The following is a 21031-nucleotide window of genomic DNA, read 5'->3' on the forward strand; positions in this document are numbered from 1 at the left end:
TTTTTTTTTGTAGTTTTAGTAGAGATGGGGTTTCACCATATTGGCCAGGCTGGTCCTGAACTCCTGACCTCAGGTGATCTGCCCCCCTCGTCCTCCCAAAGTGCTGGGATTACAGGTGTGAGCCACGGCGCCTGCCCCTTTTTTTCTTTTTTAGAGATAGAGTCTGGTTCTGTCGCCCAGGCTGGAGTGACATGGGGAGATCTCAGCTCACTGCAACCTCTGCCTCTCAGGTTCAAGCGATTCTCCTGCATCAGCCTCCTGAGTAGCTAGAACAACACAGGTACGCCCCACTGTGCCCGGCTAATTTTTGTATTTCTAGTGGAGAGGGAGTTTCACCATGTTGCCCAGACTGATCTCAAACTCCTGACCTCAAGTGATCTGCCTGCCTCGGCCTCCCAAAGTGCTGGGATTACAGGCATGAGCCACCGCACCTGGCCTCTGTCAGAGATTTCTTCACCAAACCCCCCTTCCACTCTCCAATTCCTTCTTTTTATTTATTTGATTTCTTTACTTTTATTATTTATATATTTATTTATTTATTTTTATATGGAGTCTCACTCTGTCGCCCAGCCTGTAGTGCAGCAGTGATAGCACTGATAGCACTACTTTTTGTGTTTTTAGTAGAGACAGGGTTTTGCCATGTTGCCCAGGCTGGCCTCAAGCAATCTGCCTGCCTAGGCCTCCTAAAGTGTTGTGATTACAGGTGGCTCCCCTCCGATTCCTTCTTATATCCTTAGAGATCTGTTCCTAGAATTTCACATCAGTGTATCTTGTCCTAATCAAAATCTGTATTTTCATATCTTGTTACACATAGGGGAAAAAGAGCCAAGAGAATGACACAGAAATGGAGCTGGAGCCTTAATACTCCTCCTAACTGTTAATCTGTTTGGATGGGGTTTCTGTCACTTGTGGCCTACAGCAGTCTTACTGTCCCCCCAACCTCCCACAGAGTTCTTCAGGTTGAAGAGGGTCACCACTTTGTAGAATGGGAAGCTCTTATTCAAAAAAGTAGAAACTGAATACAAAACTAGACTTTAGAAGGATAAGGTAAATAAATCAATGCATTCATAACACATCGTTACCAGAAAGTGAGGGGGTTAGAGGCCTCATCCTTAAATTCTGCTCTCAAGGACATGGAGGGCCCCTCTCACAGGTTTTCCCAAAGCTCCTCTGGGTGTACTGGTCTGACTCAGCAAGTGAACATCTGTGGTTTTGCCTAGCCAGCATCCCTTCTCCTAGCAGTAGCACTCAGCATGTCCTTTTGGGGAATCACTCTTTCCTCTTGTGGTTTATTTAAAGTGACAGCACAATCAGACCCCAGAGTTTGGCTTATGTCCTAGGCCTTGCCAGTGAAAATATGGTACCTCATTAGTGGCATTTATTTTTCCGAGAAAGGACATATCATGGCCCAAGGGGCAGCAGCAGGTGGGTGGAAGAGACAGATAACAAACAATAAGCTAAATAAACAAATTCAGTCAGGAGCTAAATAAATGTCACTCAGGAGCAGGACAGGTAGCAATTTTGAATGGAGTGATTAGGGCAGTTCTCAATGAGGCAGCATTTGAGCGAAGATCAGGAAGAGTGAGAAGTAGTTGAGCATTCCAAACACACTAGCCCGTGCAAAGACCCTGCAGCAGAGCCCTGTCTGCTTTGCACAAGAAACTGCACAGAGGCCAGAATGACTGGAGCAGAGTGAGCCAGTGGGGAGGCAGTAGCATATGAGGTTGCAGGGGTAACAGAGGAGCAGATCAGGCAGGGCTTTTGCTTTTACCCAGAGTTTGGGAAACCACTGGGAAGGTTTTCGGCAGAGGAGGAATTTGATCTGGCTTTCTTTTTTTAAGGTCACTCTGGGTGCTGTATGAGGACAGGCTGCAGGAAGAGGACCACTGTCATGACCAGGTAGGAGATGATGGAGGCAGAGGTAAGAAGTGGTCAGGCTCTGGGTATGCTAGGGAGATCCAACCAACAGAATTTTTGGGCCCTGGAGGTGGGATGTGAGAGAAAGGTGAGTGCCAGATAACAGCAAGGTTTCTGGCCTTGACAGCTGGAAGATGGAGTTGCCATCGAGATGGTGATGCTATGGAGAAGAGATCAGGGGCACAGATTTGGATGTGTTGAGATTGAAATGTATTTTAGAGATCCAAGAGGAGGTATTAAGTAGGCACCTGCATAGAGGAGTATGGAGTTCAGGAGACAGGTCCCTCCTGGAGATAAAAATTCAAAGCCAAGCCTTCTCTCTCCGCACTCAACAAAACCTCACTTAAACAGGCTTGTCAGGTCATGGAATAAAGTAATAGAACTCTTGGTTGGGGAAAATGCTGGTCAACCTTACCCGTCAGAACGCTGCCTTTAAGATCAAAGAGATCTCTTTCCTTCAGCCTAATCCACCCCGCTCCCTGGTTTCCCCTCAGCCCCACTAGGCTAGAAGCTCCCTGGCTTCTCCCACATCAGGATCCCCAACAAGCCCATTCCCAGGTGGATAAGAGCCCAGGCAGTTCCCTAGACCACGTTCACTTCCTAGCTACCCAAGAACAGGACATCGCAGACGCCGGCCTCCTGGAATATTCCCCTCCGCTTCTCACATTTACAGGAAGGACTCAAGTAAGCCTCCGCGCCAGTTCAGTCGGCCCGGGGCCACCAATACCAAAGGGATTCAGTGGGTTCTACGTGGTGAGTGGGGGGCGGATAAGAGAGATGCGACACCCCCTCGACCCCCCAACGCCGGGGCCAGGCACACCGTGAGGGGCCCAGCCACTTCCATACGCCCTCCGGCCGGCGAGCACCTACCACCCACCCCTCGCCACCAAGCCGGGTGCAGAGAAGAGGTCAGGCGCACGGACGGTTCTTACCGGCCCAGGCGCCAGGCCCAGGGCACAGAGGCCGGGATCTCACGCGCGACCGCACGAGGCCGGGACCCTCCCTCCCCTTCCCGTGCACTCCCTTCCCCTCCGCCTCCCGTCCTCTCCCGGTCTCCGCCATCCCGCGTCTGGGCCCCCGCCCCCCAGCGGGGCAGCCAATCGGAGCTGGGATCCCGCCCCGGTCCGCAAAGCCAGTGGCGCCCGGAGGCTGCACGGAGAGCGGTGCCCGCGTAAGGTGAGGCGCGCGCGGGGAACGGGGGTCGCGCGCAGGGAAGCGGGGGTCGCGCGCGGCTTCCATAGAGCGCTCGGACCTGAGCTTGAAGCCCCAGGTCCGCAAGAGGCCCGGGCCCGCGGCCCCCAGAGCCGGGACGCACCCTGGGCGCCGCCTGCCCCGCCCCGCCCCGCCCGGGCCCGGAGTGAGGACGCGGTCGGAGGCCCAGCAGCGCAGGTCCCGGCAAGGGGCTTTCTCAACTACACAAAAGACAGTCTAAAAAATTAAGTCTCCATTTCGGTTAAGACTGCCCGTAGTTCCGGTTTTTATGTAGACCCAAGAGGGCAGGCTCGGCGTCCGCGTGCCGCGTAGTCCGGCGGCTCCAGGAGCGCGAGCGGCTGGGCCCGGGCGTAGCCACCGCAGGGCCGCGAGCTCGGCCGGGGCCCGCCTGGGATGCCCTGAGGTCTGCTCCGCGGGGGCGAACCCTGAGGCGCCGCGCGAGGCACTTGGCCTCTCCTAGCCCCGCTTTCGTCTTTGGAAACTGGAAACTATCACTTATTTCATAGACGGTGTGAGGGTTACATGACAGTGTTCTGTAAAGTGCACTCTACATATGAAGTGCTCAGAAATATGGCTAGTAATGAGGGTATTTATAAACTACTTAAATTATAAAAAGAGTTTGCGACATCAGACTTACGGTTTTGGATACTAATTTTTTCCACTTAACGTTCATTATATGATAGGAGTTTACCATCCTATTATACCGCTGTGCGATCTGATCTTGGGCACGTTAACCAACCTCTTGGTGCCTCGATTTTCTTCACCTGTAAAAGTGGGGATAATCATAATGCTTACTTGGTAGGATAGCCGTGAAGAATAAGTGACTTATCGAACATAAATAGCTTGCAATAGGGTTTTCAGCATGGGAAGGATTCGGTGAATGTTGTCATCATCACCACCTACAAAGCAAGCAATACTGTGTTGAAAGTTTTTCCATCATTAATGTAATTTCTATGGTACGATTTCCAAGAAGATATTAAAATTATGGAAATAAAGGTATTGGTATATTGCTAATTATTTCCCAAAAGATTGTATTGATAAATATGTTCATCCTTCCCTTAACAGTATGCATTCCAGAAAAACAAACTTAAGTCAAATGTTAGACAAAGTATCAGAAGGGAGATTCTGTAGCCAGGGAGCTAAAAATTACAAAAGGGTCTCTAATTATACCTGGCCTTTTTAAGGAATAATTCTCAGTGTGTTTTTCCGCATTTCATATGTAATCTTTACTGGTTTTTTTGTTGTTGTTTGTTTTGTTTTGTTTTTTGAGACGGAATCTTGCCCTGTCCCCAGGCTGGAGTACAGTGGCACGATCTTGGCTCACTGCAACCTCCTCCTGCTGGGTTCAAGCTATTCTCCTGACCTGAGGTGATCTACCCACCTTGGCCTCCCAAAGTGCTGGGATTATAACAGGCGTGGCATGAACCACTGCGCCCGGCCGATCTTTACTTTTTTATTCTTTGTACCCCCTGCCTATCCAGTTAGCATCTGATTAAAGTCAAAGATTTGCCACTTCGGGCCACATCTGTTAATTTTCATCTTTGTTCTAATTGTATTTAGTTTTTGATCTACACTACTTATTACTCCCAGTCATTTTTTATAGAACTGAAAATCTGGTAAAATACTCAAAATTGCATAGACTTCTATGTAGAGGCGACACTCCACCAGAACCGTGGGCTGACAGGGAATCCCACCGTGCAGGAGCTGCGTGCGTTTTCATTTCTGATTCTCTTTGGCGTATCCAGGACTCTGATGACATGATCATATATATATCAGTAGTAACAGGTTGGGCCATTTGTTTTTTGTCATAAATCATATATTTAAGATTTCAGAAATAAGTTGATAGCCATATATTTTGGAATTTGAAAAAGACATTTCATGACTCAGCTTCAAATTAAGCTTTAATCAAATAGTGAAACTTTTCATTAATGGACAGTGTATATACCTTTTTGTTTATTAAAAAAAAAAACACTGAATGTAGTGCCTTTGTGACAGGGGAGCTTAGTTCCTGACAGTGTTCTCTTGAGTCTTTTTGTTTGTTTGTTTTTTGAGACGGAGTCTCACTGTGTTGCCCAGGCTGGAGTGCAGTGGCACCATCTTGGCTCACTGCAACCTCCGCCTCCTGGGTTCAAGTGATTCTCCTTCCTCAGCTTCCTGTAGCTGGGATTACAGGAACACACCACCACGACCAGCTAATTTTAAAATTTTTAGGAGAGACAGGGTTTTGCCTTGTTGGCTAGGTTGGTCTCGAACTCCTGCCCTCAAGTAATCCACCCACCTAGGCCTCCCCAACGTGCTGGGATTTACAGGCGTGAGCCACTTCACCCAGCCTCTCTTCAGTCTTTGAACTGTGAGCAACTAGCTACATTACATGAGCTGCTAGATCTGCCTTACAATCAGAAATGAAGGTTGAACTCTCAGAAACAGTGATATATATATACACACTGATATTTCAAAAGTACAGTGCCCCAAATTGATCCACAAAGGAATGAAGGTCATTTGCAACAAAATCACGTAGAATAGTAACAAATAAATAGAAGATAAATATAGCCAGGAATTGAGATGAGAGAAAGTATAAGTACAAGAAACTATTGCAGGGAAAAAAAGAATAAAGTGTTTCAGTGCTATCCAATAGAATTTTCTATGATTATGAAAATGTGCTATATTTAGTTAGTTTACATTCCAATAGCCACTCTGTCTAGTGGCTCCCTTATAGGTCAGTGCAGGCCTATATTTTTGTAGTTGAGTCCCAAATTTGTTTCTAGAAAGGTAAACTTGGTCAGTTACATGGTTCTTGTCATTTGAAAGTAAAACATACATAGCAACTTCATTCATTCATTCATTCATTCATTCATTCATTGATCCCCCAAATGTTAATGGCCTTGAAGGAAGCAGAACCTTTCCTGATTCTCAGCTATAGGAAAAATTTTCTGTGGGCTTCATTATCAGAGCACCTTGATATGTTATTGCCCTGTGAAAGTCTGTTCAGTTAAGGAATTGGGGCTAGGAGGGATGCAGTCAGTGAAAGTGGCATAATTTGTAATGTTTTTTAGAGTTTTGAATAATTATGCTAACTAACCTTTATAGAAAAGTTTAGATAAATAAGCAAAAAGAAAGTAGTCACTAAAAGTTTCACCACTCAGAGACGTAATTACTGTTAATATTTTGATGTCTATATTTCCAGACTTGTGTCCCATGTACCTATTATATTTTTCTCGATAGATTCCAAAGTATCCAACTCCCTCCAGGGCAAGAGTTGCTTTTACCTTTACCCTTAGACCTCTGAGGCTGGCAGCTGGCCCCACCTGAGAGGGTCACCCTCTCCCTTATCCTTCCCCATACTTCTGGAACGAGGAGGAAGGTCAACAGCTGTAGTTCATTCTGCATGATGAGTAATCCAGGCTTTTTCAACTCTGGCATTGTTGACATTTTGGGCTGGATAACTCTTTGTTGTGTGTGTGTAGTGGGGGTAGGAAGGTGTCCTGTGCATCACAGGATGTTTTGAAGTTTCCGTGGCCTTTCCCTACTAGATGCCAATGGCACATACCCTTTTCTCCCGAGTACAACAATCAGAAATGTCAGTGAGAACTACTGGGTTAATGAAAATCAGTAATTTATTGCTGACAAAGCTCTAGAGTTTCAGATTCCAATTTGCATGTGGGAGAGAGACTGAAATCAAAAGGGAAACATAATGTAAGCCAAGGAAGCTGTTTAGTCCTGGCTGTGCTATTAATTTACTGTGAGGTTTTGCATCTCTCCCACGTGCAAATTGGAATGTGAAACTCTAGAGCTTTGTCAGCAATAATTTAGTGATTTCCATTAACCCAGTAGTTGTTTTTTGGGTTTTTTTGTTTTTTTTGTTTTGTTTTGTTTTCTTTTTTTGAGATGGAGTCTTGCTCTGTCACCCAGGCTGGAGTGCAGTGGGACGATCTCAGCTCATTGCAACCTCTGCCTCCTGGGTTCAAGCAATTCTCCTGCCTCAGCCTCCTGAGTATCTGGGACTACTGGTGCGTGCCACCATGTCCAGGTAATTTTTGTATTTTTAGTAGAGATGGGGTTTCACCACGTTGTCCAGGATGGTCTGGATCTCTTAACCTTGTGATCCGTACTGTGCCCGCCGCAGCCTCCCAAAGTGCTGGGATTACAGGCATAAGCCACCGCACCCAGCCCTTAACCCAGTAGTTCTTACTGACATTTCTGATTGACGTGCTGGGGGGAAAAGTGTATATGCCACTGGCATCTAGTGGGGAAAAGCCAGGGATGCTGCAAACTGATATACCACCAGGTTTATCAGTTGAGATCCCAACAGTGAAAAGCATAAAAATGAAAGGAATTTTAAGGAGAATTTTTAAAGAAGAGTGGGCAGGATTGGAGGAACCAACAAGTGATGGTGAGGCACACAGGAAAGAGCTTCAGTGGGCACCCCCACTCTGGTTTGAAGGGGTAGGGAGGAGACCAGAGCTGGGAGGAGAGGGCTGGAGTACTGCTGGAGGAGCCACCCCCGTCCAGAGCTGCTGTGGCCATCACAGAATGCAGCCACTGCCAGAGCAGCAGCCTGGGGACTGGGCAGGGGGAGCACAAGTACCCCCAGCCTCTCTCTTTCTGTTCCTTGCCTGCCGATCTCCTCCACTGGCTAAACCCAGGTGGACGCTAAGAGTACAGTCAGCCTGCCTGATGAGGCCATTGGAGGGGCCACTGGGGATCACCATCAGCAAGGGATCCAATGTCTTTCTGCCTCTGCAGAATGAAGGTTGGGGGAGCTCTACTTCTTAGGGATATTATGGGAATAAAAGGAAATAGGCAAAAAATGTTTTTGAAAAACAAAGCACATACTGCACACCCATGGGCCACTGCTGCTTTTGACCCCTGGCTCTGTTTCACGCTGTGATGTCATGTCATTCTCTTTTTTAGGTGCTACAGGATTTCTTTAGGTTTTTTTCTGTCCACCCTATTTCAACTCATGTGTGCTGTTTGTTGTGCTAAAACGAATATTTACTGATGTCTTGAGTGAATAGTTGAATTATTTTATATAACTCACACTTACACGTAATGATTTTTCTTGTAACTTAGCTATTTCTCTTTGATAAACTCAGAAAACCTCAGACTTTGAAAAGACCTTGAAGTTCCTCACCTGAAATCTGAGAACTTGGAGCCCCTTAAAAAATCTAAGGGAAAACAAAACAGTGAAAGAACATGATACAATTGGTGTAAAGAATAAAATTATTTATGTAATTAATATTGAGGATGCAGATAACACATTGTGAAATCTTGCTTGTAAAAAATCTTGATCTGCTGAAGAAAGATGTTCTCTCTAGAGATCTTTGAAAGCATAATTATTGAGCTTTTAAAACGTTAGAAACAAAAGTTAGACCCACACATGTTTTGGCTGTGTGGAAGATTTGTATTCCTTCCCCTGCCCACCCCTCTCCCACCCCCGCACTTGTGAGTCGTGCCTGTCTAGGCAGTTCCTGTTGCACTTGGCTGGGCAGAACTCATCTTTCAACAGTAAGGGAACATAGTTATGACCTGGACCTTCTGGCGGGGGTCAGTGCCCAAAAACCTGTATGGGACTCCAGAAAGTTCTGCTCTCAACCCTATTTTGAAGTCGAGTTGCACATTGTTCTACAATTATTTGAGTTAATAAGCAGCTCTTTTCAAACATGATTATGCCCTTCCAAGTTTAAATACACTAGGCTTAATGAAAGTCATTGACCTCATCTCATTTCTCTCCTGTTATATTAAGATCACTTTCAGTAAAAGGTAGAAGCTTTTGAAGTGGTGAGGAGGAGGAACAGAAGGGACATAGAGCAGATGGGGGCTGAAAAAGTGGGGCAGGGAAGAGAGTGGCTTCTCTTTGGCAGAGTGCCAAGGAGAAGCCCTATCTGTACAGCACTTTTGTGCCTGGGGCCTTAATGGCTGCAACCTGAGCCTCAACCTAGTTTGCTTGTGGAGCCAGAAGAGAAGCTAAAAACCTTCAGTTAACCAAGCCAGACACCAAGAAAGTTAAACCGAAAGAGAACCCCCCAACCCCCGCAAAAAAAAGAAGTAAAGTGGGTTAAAGTGATACCATGTTAGCACAGAAAGAGAACATAAGGGTCATCTAAATTCATCTGCCCCCTCTTCTATTTCAAGGTACAGAAACTAAGGCACAAGGGACCCCGTGCCCTGCTCTTGATCACCTGGTGCCAAGCCAGGTCTAGAACTCTGTTCTCTGGGGTCACAGGCTGGCTCTTCATCCCCTAGAGAGACAGTTCATCTCTGTGCACCTGAGCCCATTGTGTTTTGGAGTCAAAGCAAATAAAGGCTCAAACACCAAGACTGTTTTGCAGACCGGCTGCAGTAGATATGGGGGGAGGAGAAACCTGCTTTAAATTGCTTCAAGCAAGTTGTTTCTGCAAAGGTGTTGACTTTTTTCTTTCAACTTCCTGGTGAGCCACTACAGCCTAAGCTGTTGTTTGTCATTATGCAATAATTCAGGAACTAACTCAAGATTCTTCTTTTTAAATTATTTGTTTATTTAGAGACAGAGTCTTGCTCTGTCATCCAAGCTGCAGTGCAGTGGCGTGAACACGGCTCACTGCAACCTCTGCGTCCCGGGTTCAAGCAATTCTCATGTCTCAGCCTCCCAAATAGCTGGTATTACAGGCTCGTTCACCACACCCTGCTGATTTTTGTAATTTTAGTAGAGACAGAGTTTCACCATGTTGGCCAGGCTCGTCTTGAACTCCTGGCCTCAAGTGATCCGCCCGCCTCGGCCTCCCAAAGTGCTGGGATTACAGGCATGAGCCTCCACACCTGGCCTATTTATTTATTTTTAAAGTGGCTGCTCTTAGAAAGGCATACCATGTTTCTGGATGGGAAGGCTTATTAATTCACCCTAATTTAATGTATAAATTTGATGCAATCATAGTCGCAGTCCCAGTGGAATTTTTTAACTTGGTAAGATGTTCTAAAATTAATATGGCGGTCTAGGCAAGTAAGAATATATAATAATACTGAACAAGATTAATGAGAGAACTTGAATTACCAGATATTGAAACACTGTAAAGCCACAATCACGTAAACAGTATGTTATAACCATGGGAATAGAGCTGTGGCACAGCAGAAAAAATGAAAAAAAGAATAACTGTATTCATAAAAATTTAAGTGTGGAGTCACTGGGGGAAAAGATTAAATATTCAATAAATAACGTAGGAACAACTATTTGGAGAAATGTAAATTTACAGCCTTATCTCTTGCCATATACCAAAATACTGTTTAGATTTGATTAAAAAATAAAAATGTAAATAAAGAAAGGTTAAGACCAGGCGTGGTGGCTTATGCCTGTAATCCCACCTTTTTGGGAGGCCCAGGTGGGTGGGTCACCTGAGGTCAGGAGTTCCAGACCAGCCTGGCCAACATGGTGGAACCCCGTTTCTACTAAAAATATAAAAATTAGCGTGGTGGTGTGGTGGTGGGCGCCTGTAATCCCAGCTACTCAGGAGGCTGAGATGGGAGAATGGCTTGAACCTGGGAGGCACAGGTTGCAGTGAGCCGAGATCGCACCATTGCACTCCAGCTTGGGTGACAAGAGTGAAACTGTCTCAAGAAAAAAAAAAAAAAGTTAAAAATCTATAAGAAAATAAAAATATATCTATTTAATATAAGTCTTTTGGGAAAATATTTCTCAGCATAATACTAAAACTTAGAAAACAGAATGTTTCTGTGTTTGACCATTTAAATACTAAACCTTTGACATTTAAATAAAAAAGAAAAACTAAACAAACCAAAACTTTTTTGTTACAGGATTAGGTCTTAGATATTTTAAGATATATTAAAATACAGAATAAAGTTCCTCCTGGATTCTGTTCAGTGTTTAACTAGTCCTGGCCAGATGATGGGGAGGAAAGGAGAGGGAGCTGTGTGATGGGCAGGCAGAGAGTTGGAAGGTGGAGCCAGATCTCGCTTGGCCTGGGATTGCTGCCTCTCCTGACAGTGCATCTTATTATAAGGGGGAGTTGAAAGCAGAAGGGGAAACAGCACAGAAAGGATCTGTCTGGCCTTTACAGTTATGTGACCATGGCAAGTCCTGCCAGGCACTCAAAGCTCTGTGAGCAACGAGTTGGGGTACCCCAGCTGAATGTGCTTTAAAAACAGCAGTGTGGCCAGGTGCAGTGGCTCATGCCTGCAGTCTCAGAACTTTGGGAGGCTGAGGCAGGAGGTTCAGTTGAACCCGGGAGTTCGAGGTTGCAGTGAGCTGTGATCATGCATGCCACTTCTTTCCAGTCTGGGTTAAAGAACGAAACCCTGACCCTGAAAAATAAATAAATAAACAGCAATGCCGTTTATTCTAGCTGGTACACCCCTGATGCCCAGTGTACGAGTTCCAGGTAGGCTTCTTTCTCATGCATATGCATCTGTCCACATCCTTTTGTTGTTTGTTTTCTTTTGTTTTGCATTCCCCAGATTATGTAGGAAAACAATAAAGTTCATAAGTAATGTTTTGTAGACCACTTTTATAGGAAAATTTTCCTTTAAGATCTCATTAGAAAGGAAAAGCAAGTAGCCTGCCACCGAGTGCCTGTGCCAGCACAGTTACACCGTGGAGCGCCCGGATAAAGCGGCACTGAACGCACTGCAGCCTCCTAAGTTCAGAAAAGAAAGCTCATTAGCATCTACACTGAAGACACTCCTGTTCTTTACAGCTTTAATGATCACCGTTCCTATTGGGTTATATTTCACAACTAAATCTTACATATTTGAAGGCACCCTTGGGATGTCCAATAGGGACAGATATTTTTATGCTGCTAGTGTTGCAGTGGTCGGCGGCCATGTGGTGCTGGCCCTCTTTATGTATGTGGCCTGGAATGAAGACTCACGACAGTGGTGTGAAGGCAAACAGGATTAAAGTGAACATCACCTTTTGATAGCATTAAATTCATTTTTTAAAATGATATATGCTGGAGGGGGGACATCTGATTTGAATAAAGTTGAAAGAACATGTTATAGTCAGTCTTAAGGAGTCACGTTTGAGTAGTGTAAATTTTGATCCTCCTAATATGTTGGTTTGTATATTCAGTTTTAACTATATAAATCTCATTTGCAAATGAGAATTTGGAAAAGTTAAATTAGTTATAAATACATATGTTTATTACAAAAAAAGAAAAGAAAAAGCAAGTAGTACTGAGATTTCTTCAAGGTCAAAAGACTCAGGGCAGTTTCTTCTGAATGTAGTTTGGGGGCTGGAGACAGAAATAGGAAGCAGTAGAATTGCTAGGTCAGATTGGAATTTTAAGAGTTATTGCTACACTGCCTTCCACAGAGATGCTACCCACTTTTAGTCCCCCAATAATGTCAGAGTGTATTCCTGACCACACTTTAACCACCACACTCTGGCAAACATTTTGATCTGTCAGTCAGCTAGGCCTTCTTGCTATAATCATAATTTACATTCTGTGATCATGACTGAGGGTATCATTCTGTCTGTTACAAGAGTTACCTGAATTTCCTTGTCTGGAAACCATAGAGCAATTTAGAGCTGGAGCAGACCTTAGAGATGAAGTCCAGCCATTCAGCCTACAGCCTGTGACCTGTTTGACTGTCATAGTTGCTTGGGTAGTTCAGGACTGACAGGACTGGACACCAGGTCTCCTGTTTAGCATGGAAGTTCTCTGGGTGAATGTAAGACAGGACCTGTCAAGGCCTCTGGCAGAGCCTGGGGTTTGAGTCTAGAACCAGGAAGTCTGGAAACTGCAGGGCAGTGCTGTAGTGCCTTGGCTGTGAGGCAGGGTGCTTTACCCTCCCTGAACTCCAGGCACTTCATCTGTAAAATGGAATTAATACTAGTTTGGTTTTTTGTTGTTGTTGTTGTTGTTTGCCAGAGTTCTGAGGATCAGGGTTAATGTGTATGAACTAGCTGACCCAGAGAGGTTCACATCTGTTCTCATCCTCCTCACATTTGGGTGTTCTGTTATGTGACTCTGTCACTCATGTGCAAGCTCCAAGGGAGACTTGAACGAAAGTTCTTAAAAACAGAAGTAAAGCACAGCAGGGTGTTGGGGAGGGCATCCCTGTGGGGCCTCCAGGTAGCAGGGGAGGACGAGCAGAGTGTGCTTGCTGGGGACCCTCTGCTGCTGTGTCTTCACGCATCCGCCACTTAGTGCTGGTGCTCCCACCCCACCCACTGCCTGTGGGTCAGCTCTCAGTGTCTTAGTTATCCTTCTGAGAGAGAGAGATATATATATATATATATTTTTTTTTAATGAGACAGGGTCTCTCATCTGGGTACAAAGTAGTTTGGGGGGAAAAAAGAGATAGAGTCTCTGTCATCCTGTGAGTGACAGAGGTGATGACATGTGACATGTCAGTGACTCATGTCACTATCACTTTAGGCTAGAGTGCAGTGGCATGATCATAGCTCACTGCAGCCTCAAATTCCTGGGCTCAAGCAATCCTCCTGCCTCAGCCTCCCAAGTAGCTAGGACTATAGGCATATGCCATGATGCCTGGCTAATTTTTTAAGTAAAGACAGGGTCTCGCTATGTTGCCCAAGCTGGTCTTGGACTCCTGGGCTCAAGTGATCCTCCCACCTCAGCCTCCCACAGTGCTGGGATTACAGGCGTGAGCTACTGTGCCTGGCCTTTCTGAGATATTTTATGCATAAAGAGACATCACACCTACATTGCCTCCCCAGGATCTGAGAAGAAAGTCCACTTTGTTTGTCACATTCTGCTTTTTGGAGTGTTTCTTCTAGTAGGTTCCCTTTTTCAGATTTGTTTCAGGAGATGTGAAAAGGCTCCAGACTGCAAAAGGAAAGGCATCATGTGTGCTGGCCAGGTTGGGTCATGAGACCCGCTCTCAAAGCAGGAAGGAGCAATGGTAAGAGAGAAGGGAGGGGAGTTGTCGAAAGCAGGCTATTTTCTTTCTTTTTTTTTCTTTGAAACAGAGTCTCACTCTGTTGCCCAGGCTGGGAGTGCAGTGGCTCACTGCAGCCTCCGCCTCCCGAGTTCAAGCAATTCTTCTGCCTCAGCCTCCCGAGTATGTGGGATTACAGGCATACGCCATCACGCCTGGCTAAGTTTTTGTATTTTTAGTAGAGACAGGGTTTCACTATGTTGGCCAGGCTGGCTTGGAACTCCTGACCTCAGGTGATCTGCCTTCCTCGTCCTCCCAAAGTGCTGAGATTACAAGCGTAAGCCACAGTGTCCAGCCCCAAAAGCAGGCTATTTTCAACACAAAGCCCACACGATCACCCACGCACCCTTCCCCAGGTAATCTTAAGGTTGCCAAGGTTTGGTTTTGTTTGTTTTGGAATGGGGGTGGTTATTTCACTGTCATTCATGGTTCTCATCCCTGTGCCTAACCAAAGAGAGTAAGATCAAATGCTGTGCTGGGTCCAAGGGCAGGGGTTGCCACAGTCTTCCCTTTTCAGAGGCCCTCTGCAAGCTAGAAGTGGTCATCGGCATTGGCTTCCTGGACTGCCTATGCAGGTGGAGGGGCTGGAGAGGCATCTGTAGTGCATTTTTCATCACCTCTGGTTATCCATTTGCCTGCCCTTGCCTGCCCAGTTTTAGTTAAAAATACAGTGGCAATTCTAGTGGCTCTAACAAGTGAGGGAAAAAGTTAATTTTTACAGGCCTCTGTTCTACCGACATTCCAGTGTTTCTCCAGGTATGGCTCCTGACCGTCTGTGTGCATTTACCTGGATGCTTGGTGAAAATGCAGATTCGTGGCCTCCCCTCCACTCTTGGCCTTCCAAATCAGAATCTGAGAGTGAAACCCAGAAATACACATTTTCAACAAGAATCCTAGGGGTACATTAAAGTTGAGGACCCCTATTAAGCTGTGCTGTTGCTGTCTTTCTTTTCCTTTACTCTGTGGTCTCCCCTCATCTCCTCTTGTCACCCCTCCTTCCTGCTCACCTGTTTGCCCCCTCCTTCCTCTGTCTTAATGCTGAGGGTCCCGAGTGGCTTTTTGAACTATTCTTTGAACATATTAAATTGCAGTCCTCTGGAAACTCAGCTAAGAAGAAAAGAAAAGTGTATATTTCTTATTGCCTTGCTTGTCCCCATTTAAAAAGCCAGATAAAAAGCTGTCCTCTTCAAGCACCAGTTTTGGGAAGTGCATCCTTCCCATGGAGGCATCCCAATTGCAGCTGCTCTTCCAATGTAGGAGATGGACCTGGGCTTGGAAATGCCCTTCTCTAAGGAAGCATTGCTGGTATGACATCCCAGGGAAGTCAGCTGTCACCAGGCCAGAATAGACACTGGCCTGGATATCCTTGCTGGAAGGCACAGGTGGTGAAGGCATTTGGGGAAGATGAGACCGATGGGACAGGAAGCAGTGGGGGAGCGTGGGGTGGCAAAGGGGAGTTTGCATGGAGTTTGGGCAGGTGCCACCAGGGACCTGAACCTCTGCTTTTGTCTTTACAGTGACCGAAGGAAGAGACCAAGATGAATACAGAGGTGAGTTCTTTACAAAGACCAGTTTAAGGGATGCTTTTCTTACTGTGTCCTTCATTTCTCCTTTGTAGGGTCTCCATTCCCTTTCAGAAACATCAGCACAAACTTGAGAACACTTCCCCTCCAGTCTACTGATGTGCACGTGGTTCTGAGTGACGCAGGAAGAACTAGGCCCCTCTGAGTTCTTATCTGTGTCTGTCTGGCTTCATTCAAACTTACCCACTGCAGCTAATCCTGAAACAACACTCCTAGTTCTGGCTAGTAGTGGGGCATGGAGGTTGCTGGGCCCAGATCCCTGCTTTGTGTTATTCTGGAAACACTTTATCTGCATTGTCTCCTTGGTGCTCTCACTTTCAGTTCTTTGATGCATGGAGATGTCTAGCTCCTCATCCCTTTGTTTTTTCCTTTTGTTTCATCCATCAGCCCCTTCCTCTGTTCACTCCCTTCCAAGTGGAGCCTAGACCTTGGGGTTCATCACTTCAACCACTGCTGTGCTGATGCCCACTATGCTTTTCCCACTTGTCCTGTCCATCCTCATGGCAAACACAGAGGCCGTCCCCATAAGAGGGGGGTCTTTGGTGAGTGGCACAGCCTTGTGCTGTTTGCAGCTGGCAGATGTCTCAGCGTCCTTATCTGGTGCTCAGCACCACCCGCCAGGCCCCCTGTCACTCTAGGCAGCTCCTTGCCAGTGTCCTGAACTCCCAGCTCCAGGTTTCATCCCTCTCCCTAAGCTCTGTCCTCCTCGAAGGTCCCCCTCACTCTTAGCATCAGGATCCCTTTTCATTTTACAGAGGAAAATGTAAACATTCCATCTGACATCATCTCCCTCCATTCCTGCCTCTCCATTAGTCCTATTCCTCCTGTCACAGTGCAAGGGATGCTTGTCAGTGAGAGTTCCAAGTTGTGAACACCAGAAAGCCTGAGTTAATGTGCCTTTTTCCTGGAAGTCCAGGTGAAGGGCAGGCCTCAGGGCTGGTCGATCCTGCGGCTCAGTGACCTCCTCAAGGATCCAGGAGCTTTTCACCTCTCTGCTTTCCATCCAGCTGTTGGTTACATCCTAGGGCAGGTGCCCATGTGGTAGCAGGATGGCTGCAGTGGCAGTTGGGGCCACACGTGTTCGCATTCCCTTTCATCAGCACGAAGAAGTGGCTTCCGGCCACTCCTTCAGGGGAGTGGGAGCCTTTTTTTGAAGCCCCATCAAATGCCACCTTCGGTCTTATTGGCCAGAATCAGGTCCTGGACCATAGTGTGTCTGAGGAGCAGGGATTTTGTGTTTGGCTTCAACTACTCAGGCCCATCCTGGAGCAGCTTCCCCCATGCCCCAGGGCTGGGTATGGAAAGGAGAAAGGGGTATGTATCCCTCTCTGGTATGAGACATTCCTGGTCCATTTTCATGCTGCTATAAAGAAATGCCCAAGACTGAGTAATTTAAAAAGGAAAGAGGTTTAATTGACTCACAGTTCAGTATGGCTGGGGAGGACTCAGGAAACTTAACAGTTATGGTGGAAGGCAAAGGGAAAGCAAGGCACCTTCTTCACAAGGTGGCAGGAAGGAGAAGTGCTGAGTGAAGGGGGAAGACCCCCTTATAAAACCATCAGATCTCGTGAGAGCTCACTCACTATCATGAGAACAGCATGGGGGAAACCGCCCCCGTGATTCAGTTACTTCCACCTGGCTCCTCCCTTGACACACGGGGATTATGGGGATTACAATTCAAGACGAGATTTGGGTGGGGACACAAAGCATAACCATATCACCTGGTGATGGTGTACCCTTCTCCTGCTCTGAAACTGCACACTCCTGCCTGCTCAGACCTTGTGCCGGCTCCTTAGTTATCTCCTTTGCCATCTGCATCATTAACCTAATTCCCACTACCTCTTTCTCATCGATATTTCAAAATGCTTTCTTCAGAACAAAACAACACCTCACATCTTGTCAAGTGACTGTTATCCTATCTTTCTCATCCCCTGCAAGGCAGGCTTCTCGAAAAAGATACCTGCAGTTAATTTCTCCATTTTCTCTTCCCTGGGTCATTCTCAGCCTGTTGCGGTCTGGTTTCTTTTCCCATATTATATACTGAAATGAGTCTTGTCAGGGTCAATGATGATCTCTGCAAATTTTATAAAAATGTATCTTGTAATAATGTAGATACATGTTCATACCGCAAAACTCAGACTACAGAATGGAAAACAACCAAAAGTAAGTCTCCCTATTACGTTATCTCGACCAGCCCTGCTCCACTTGGGGCTGACTTCTGGTAACCACTTTCTTGTGCCTCTGACCTCCTTATCTGAAGGCCCCTGTGGCTCACCCTGTGGCTTGCTCTAATTCTTAGGGTCTTTTAAGTTCTAAAGAAACAATGGAAGCTTTGCATTAATATTAAGCTTATACACCCTGGTCCAGGAGCAGTTCCATCAGTCATCAGTGATCTCTTCTGTCCTCTTTGATGGCTTTTCCTCTTAACCTTATAAGAACATTCCTAGACTTGGGTCCTCCTTTGCTGTTCCTTACACACACACACACACACACATATATATATTTATTTATTTTTTATTTTTTATTTTTCTTGTGATAGAGCCTCACTCTGTCACCCAGCCTGGAGTACAGTGGCGTGATCTCTGCTCACTGCAACCTCTGCCTCCCGGGTTCATGCCATTCTCCCACTTCAGCCTACCAAGTAGCTGGGATTACAGGAGCACCACCACACCTGGGTAATTTTTGTATTTTTAGTAGAGATGGGGTTTCACTATGTTAGCCAGGCTGGTCTTGAACTCCTGACCTCAAGTGATCCTGCCGCCTCGGCCTCCCAAAGTGCTGGGATTACAGGCATGAGCCACTGTGCCTGGCTGTTCCTTACACATCTGTCCCTTGGTGTCAGACCGCCTTCTCCCTTCTCTTTTCTGTCCAGTCCCACTGCAGTCTGACTGTGTTCTCACTGCTCTACTTCTCAGGGGAAGGTACCAGTGAGCCCCACATTACCAAATTTTGCAGAAACTTTTTCCTTAAGCATTTGACACTATTGACCACACTTTTCTTGAAATGTCCCCTTGATACCCCAGGGTTTCTTCCTGTTTCTCAGACTACTTCTCAGAGTCTCTCTTAGGCTCCTCTTCTCCCTACTCCTTGGGAGTCTGTTTCCCAGCACCCTGCCTGCTGCCCTGGGAGCTCATCTGCTCCCACAGCTTTTCTTGTCAGTTGTGTGTTTGAGAAAGTCCCAGATGGATCTGTTCACACAGGTACTTCCTCAGCTCCAGACATGTACGTCCAGCAGCCTGTCACTCATCTCAGTCAGAGCTGCCACAGGGACCCCAAGCCTGTTATAACTCAGGCTGGACTTGCTGCTTTCACTTGCCCCAAATCTGCTCCTCCTCGAAGGGCCATCCATCGGCCCAGCACTCCAGTCCCCTCACTGTTCCCACACGCCAGCAGCCAGTGACCAAGGCTGTAAATCCTGTTATTGCCTTGATGTAGTCACCAAAATTTATGTGACACCACACTGTGCCAGACTCTAGACCTGGCTTGATGTCTGTAATGGTAAAAATGTAAGTGTGGTACTCATGCTCATGGAACTTACCACTAATTGGGACCACCATAACTTTCCAGTCTGTCCCTTCCTTACCCTACTTCCTGCCTCCTCATCACTTCCTCGCTAATTCTTTTCTTCTCCTTTGCTTTCCTCACCCTCCTCTAGGCCATTCCCTCTCCCTTTTAGAAGGCAGGGGGAAGAGACCTCAGGCACAGGGATGGTCTACATGCCCAGTTCCTGACACATTGCCTCTGTTGTGCTGTGCAAGGCTCTGCTCTCAGACTTACTTATTTTTTATTCCTTTTTTCTCCATCCCCATTCTCACTCTGCCAAAGACAACTATTCTAATGAATTAAGTGTTTTTCCTTTTTTATTTATGTATGTTCATGAAAAATTTTGTTTTTGTACAAATACCTTCTAAATTTATATACAGTAAGCTGGGTGCTGTGGCTCATGCCTGTAATCCCAGCACCTTGGAAGGCTGAGGCAGGCGGATCACCTGAGGTCAGGAGTTTGAGACCAGCCTGGCCAACATGGCAAAACCCCATCTCTACTAAAAATACAAAAATTAGTCAGGCGTGGTGGCACATGCCTATAATCCCAGTTACTCGGGAGACTGAGGCAGGAGAATCACTTCAACCCAGGAGGCAGAGGTTGCAATGAGCCAAGATCGTGCCATTGCACTCCAGCCTGGGCTACAGAGCGAGACTGCCTCAACAAACAAACAAACAAACAAAAACATTTATATGCAGTAAAATTGCCTCTTTTTTTTTTTTGGTGTACAGGTTTACCCGTTAAAACACATGCATAACCATCACCCCAGGATGTCAGGATGCAGAACCTCACCCCAAAACATTCCCTTGTGTTGCCCCTTTAGAGCCACAACCTCCCCTTGCTACTGACCCCTGGCAACATATATCACCTCCTGTGTGATATACTTTTTTTTTTTCCTGAAACAGTCTTACCCTTGTCGCCCAGGCTAGAGTGCAGTGGTGTGATCCCAGCTCACTGCAACCTCCACCTCCCGTTTCAAGCAATTCTTCAGCCTCAGCCTCCTGAGTAGCTGGGATTACAGGAGTGGGCCACCACGCCACCTAATTTTTGTTTTTTTAGTAGAGACAGAGTTTTGCCATGTTGGCCGGGCTGGTCTTGAACTCCTGACCTCAAGTGACCTACCTGTCTCGACCTCCCAAAGTGCTGGGATTACAGGCATGAGCCACGATGCCCAGCCTGATATACTTTTAATGTATGTAATTGCATTTTATATCATTTATATCTCATTCTTCATTTTTCTGCATGTTCAACATATATAGTTAATCTGCTACACAGCAGCCCAGAAGTCAATTGCTCTAAGTCACAGGGGGTTAAGGGGCATAATGGAGATCTAAGCCCCAATGCTTTTGACCCATTAATGCCTTTGTTCTTGTCTGTATCCAGCTAATCCCGTCCATCCAGTTTAAATGTCCTTTGTACTGCACAAACAGTTTTCTCAGAGTCCTCTCTCGGGAAGTCATACCTCCCTCTTATGAATTTCCATTACGATTTATGTGTCTTTTCTTTTGTTACCTTCCCCTCCCGCTTTGACTGTAGCTGTCAGGGTTCCTCGCTCATCTTAGCATCCCCATGGCATCTGGCTTGATGCGTCATGCATAGCTTATCTTCACTAAATGTCTGTTGCCTAAATGATAGGATGATTCAGAGACTGTTAAGTAATCTAATGCAATCCACAGCTTGGGAGGGTCAGTGAAAATGTAGAGGAAGGAAATCATATGACAGAAATTTTCAAGCAAAACTTGTTGTGGCCTGGAGACTGGCTGGAGGGAGAAAGCACAGAAGGACCATTGGCCACAGTCAGCCTTTGATCTCAGGATGTTTGTTAAATGCAGGAATCACTCCAAGCATTTAAAACTGGGTGTTGGCCGAGCGTGGTGGCTCA

At 46.2% G+C, this 21031-nt stretch overlaps 1 protein-coding gene across 4 annotated transcripts in view; it reads left to right on the forward strand.

The window, feature by feature from the left end:
* BLVRA (biliverdin reductase A) overlaps positions 1-21031 on the forward strand; it is a 62909-nt gene that overhangs the window by 4416 nt on the left and 37462 nt on the right. The window contains exons 2-3 of one of the 4 annotated variants that reach the window (XM_011983214.1): positions 3054-3093; positions 15540-15572. In XM_011983214.1, coding sequence (XP_011838604.1) covers positions 15561-15572 — 12 coding nt within the window. In that variant the 5' untranslated portion in view covers positions 3054-3093; positions 15540-15560. Of the gene's footprint in view, positions 1-2865; positions 3094-15539; positions 15573-21031 lie in introns of those variants that run through there. The other 3 variants (XM_011983215.1, XM_011983213.1, XM_011983216.1) reach the window with 3 other exon arrangements.

Source organism: Mandrillus leucophaeus, unplaced genomic scaffold (genome assembly GCF_000951045.1).
Source record: "Mandrillus leucophaeus isolate KB7577 unplaced genomic scaffold, Mleu.le_1.0 Scaffold248, whole genome shotgun sequence".
NCBI classification, from domain to species: Eukaryota; Metazoa; Chordata; class Mammalia; order Primates; family Cercopithecidae; genus Mandrillus; species Mandrillus leucophaeus.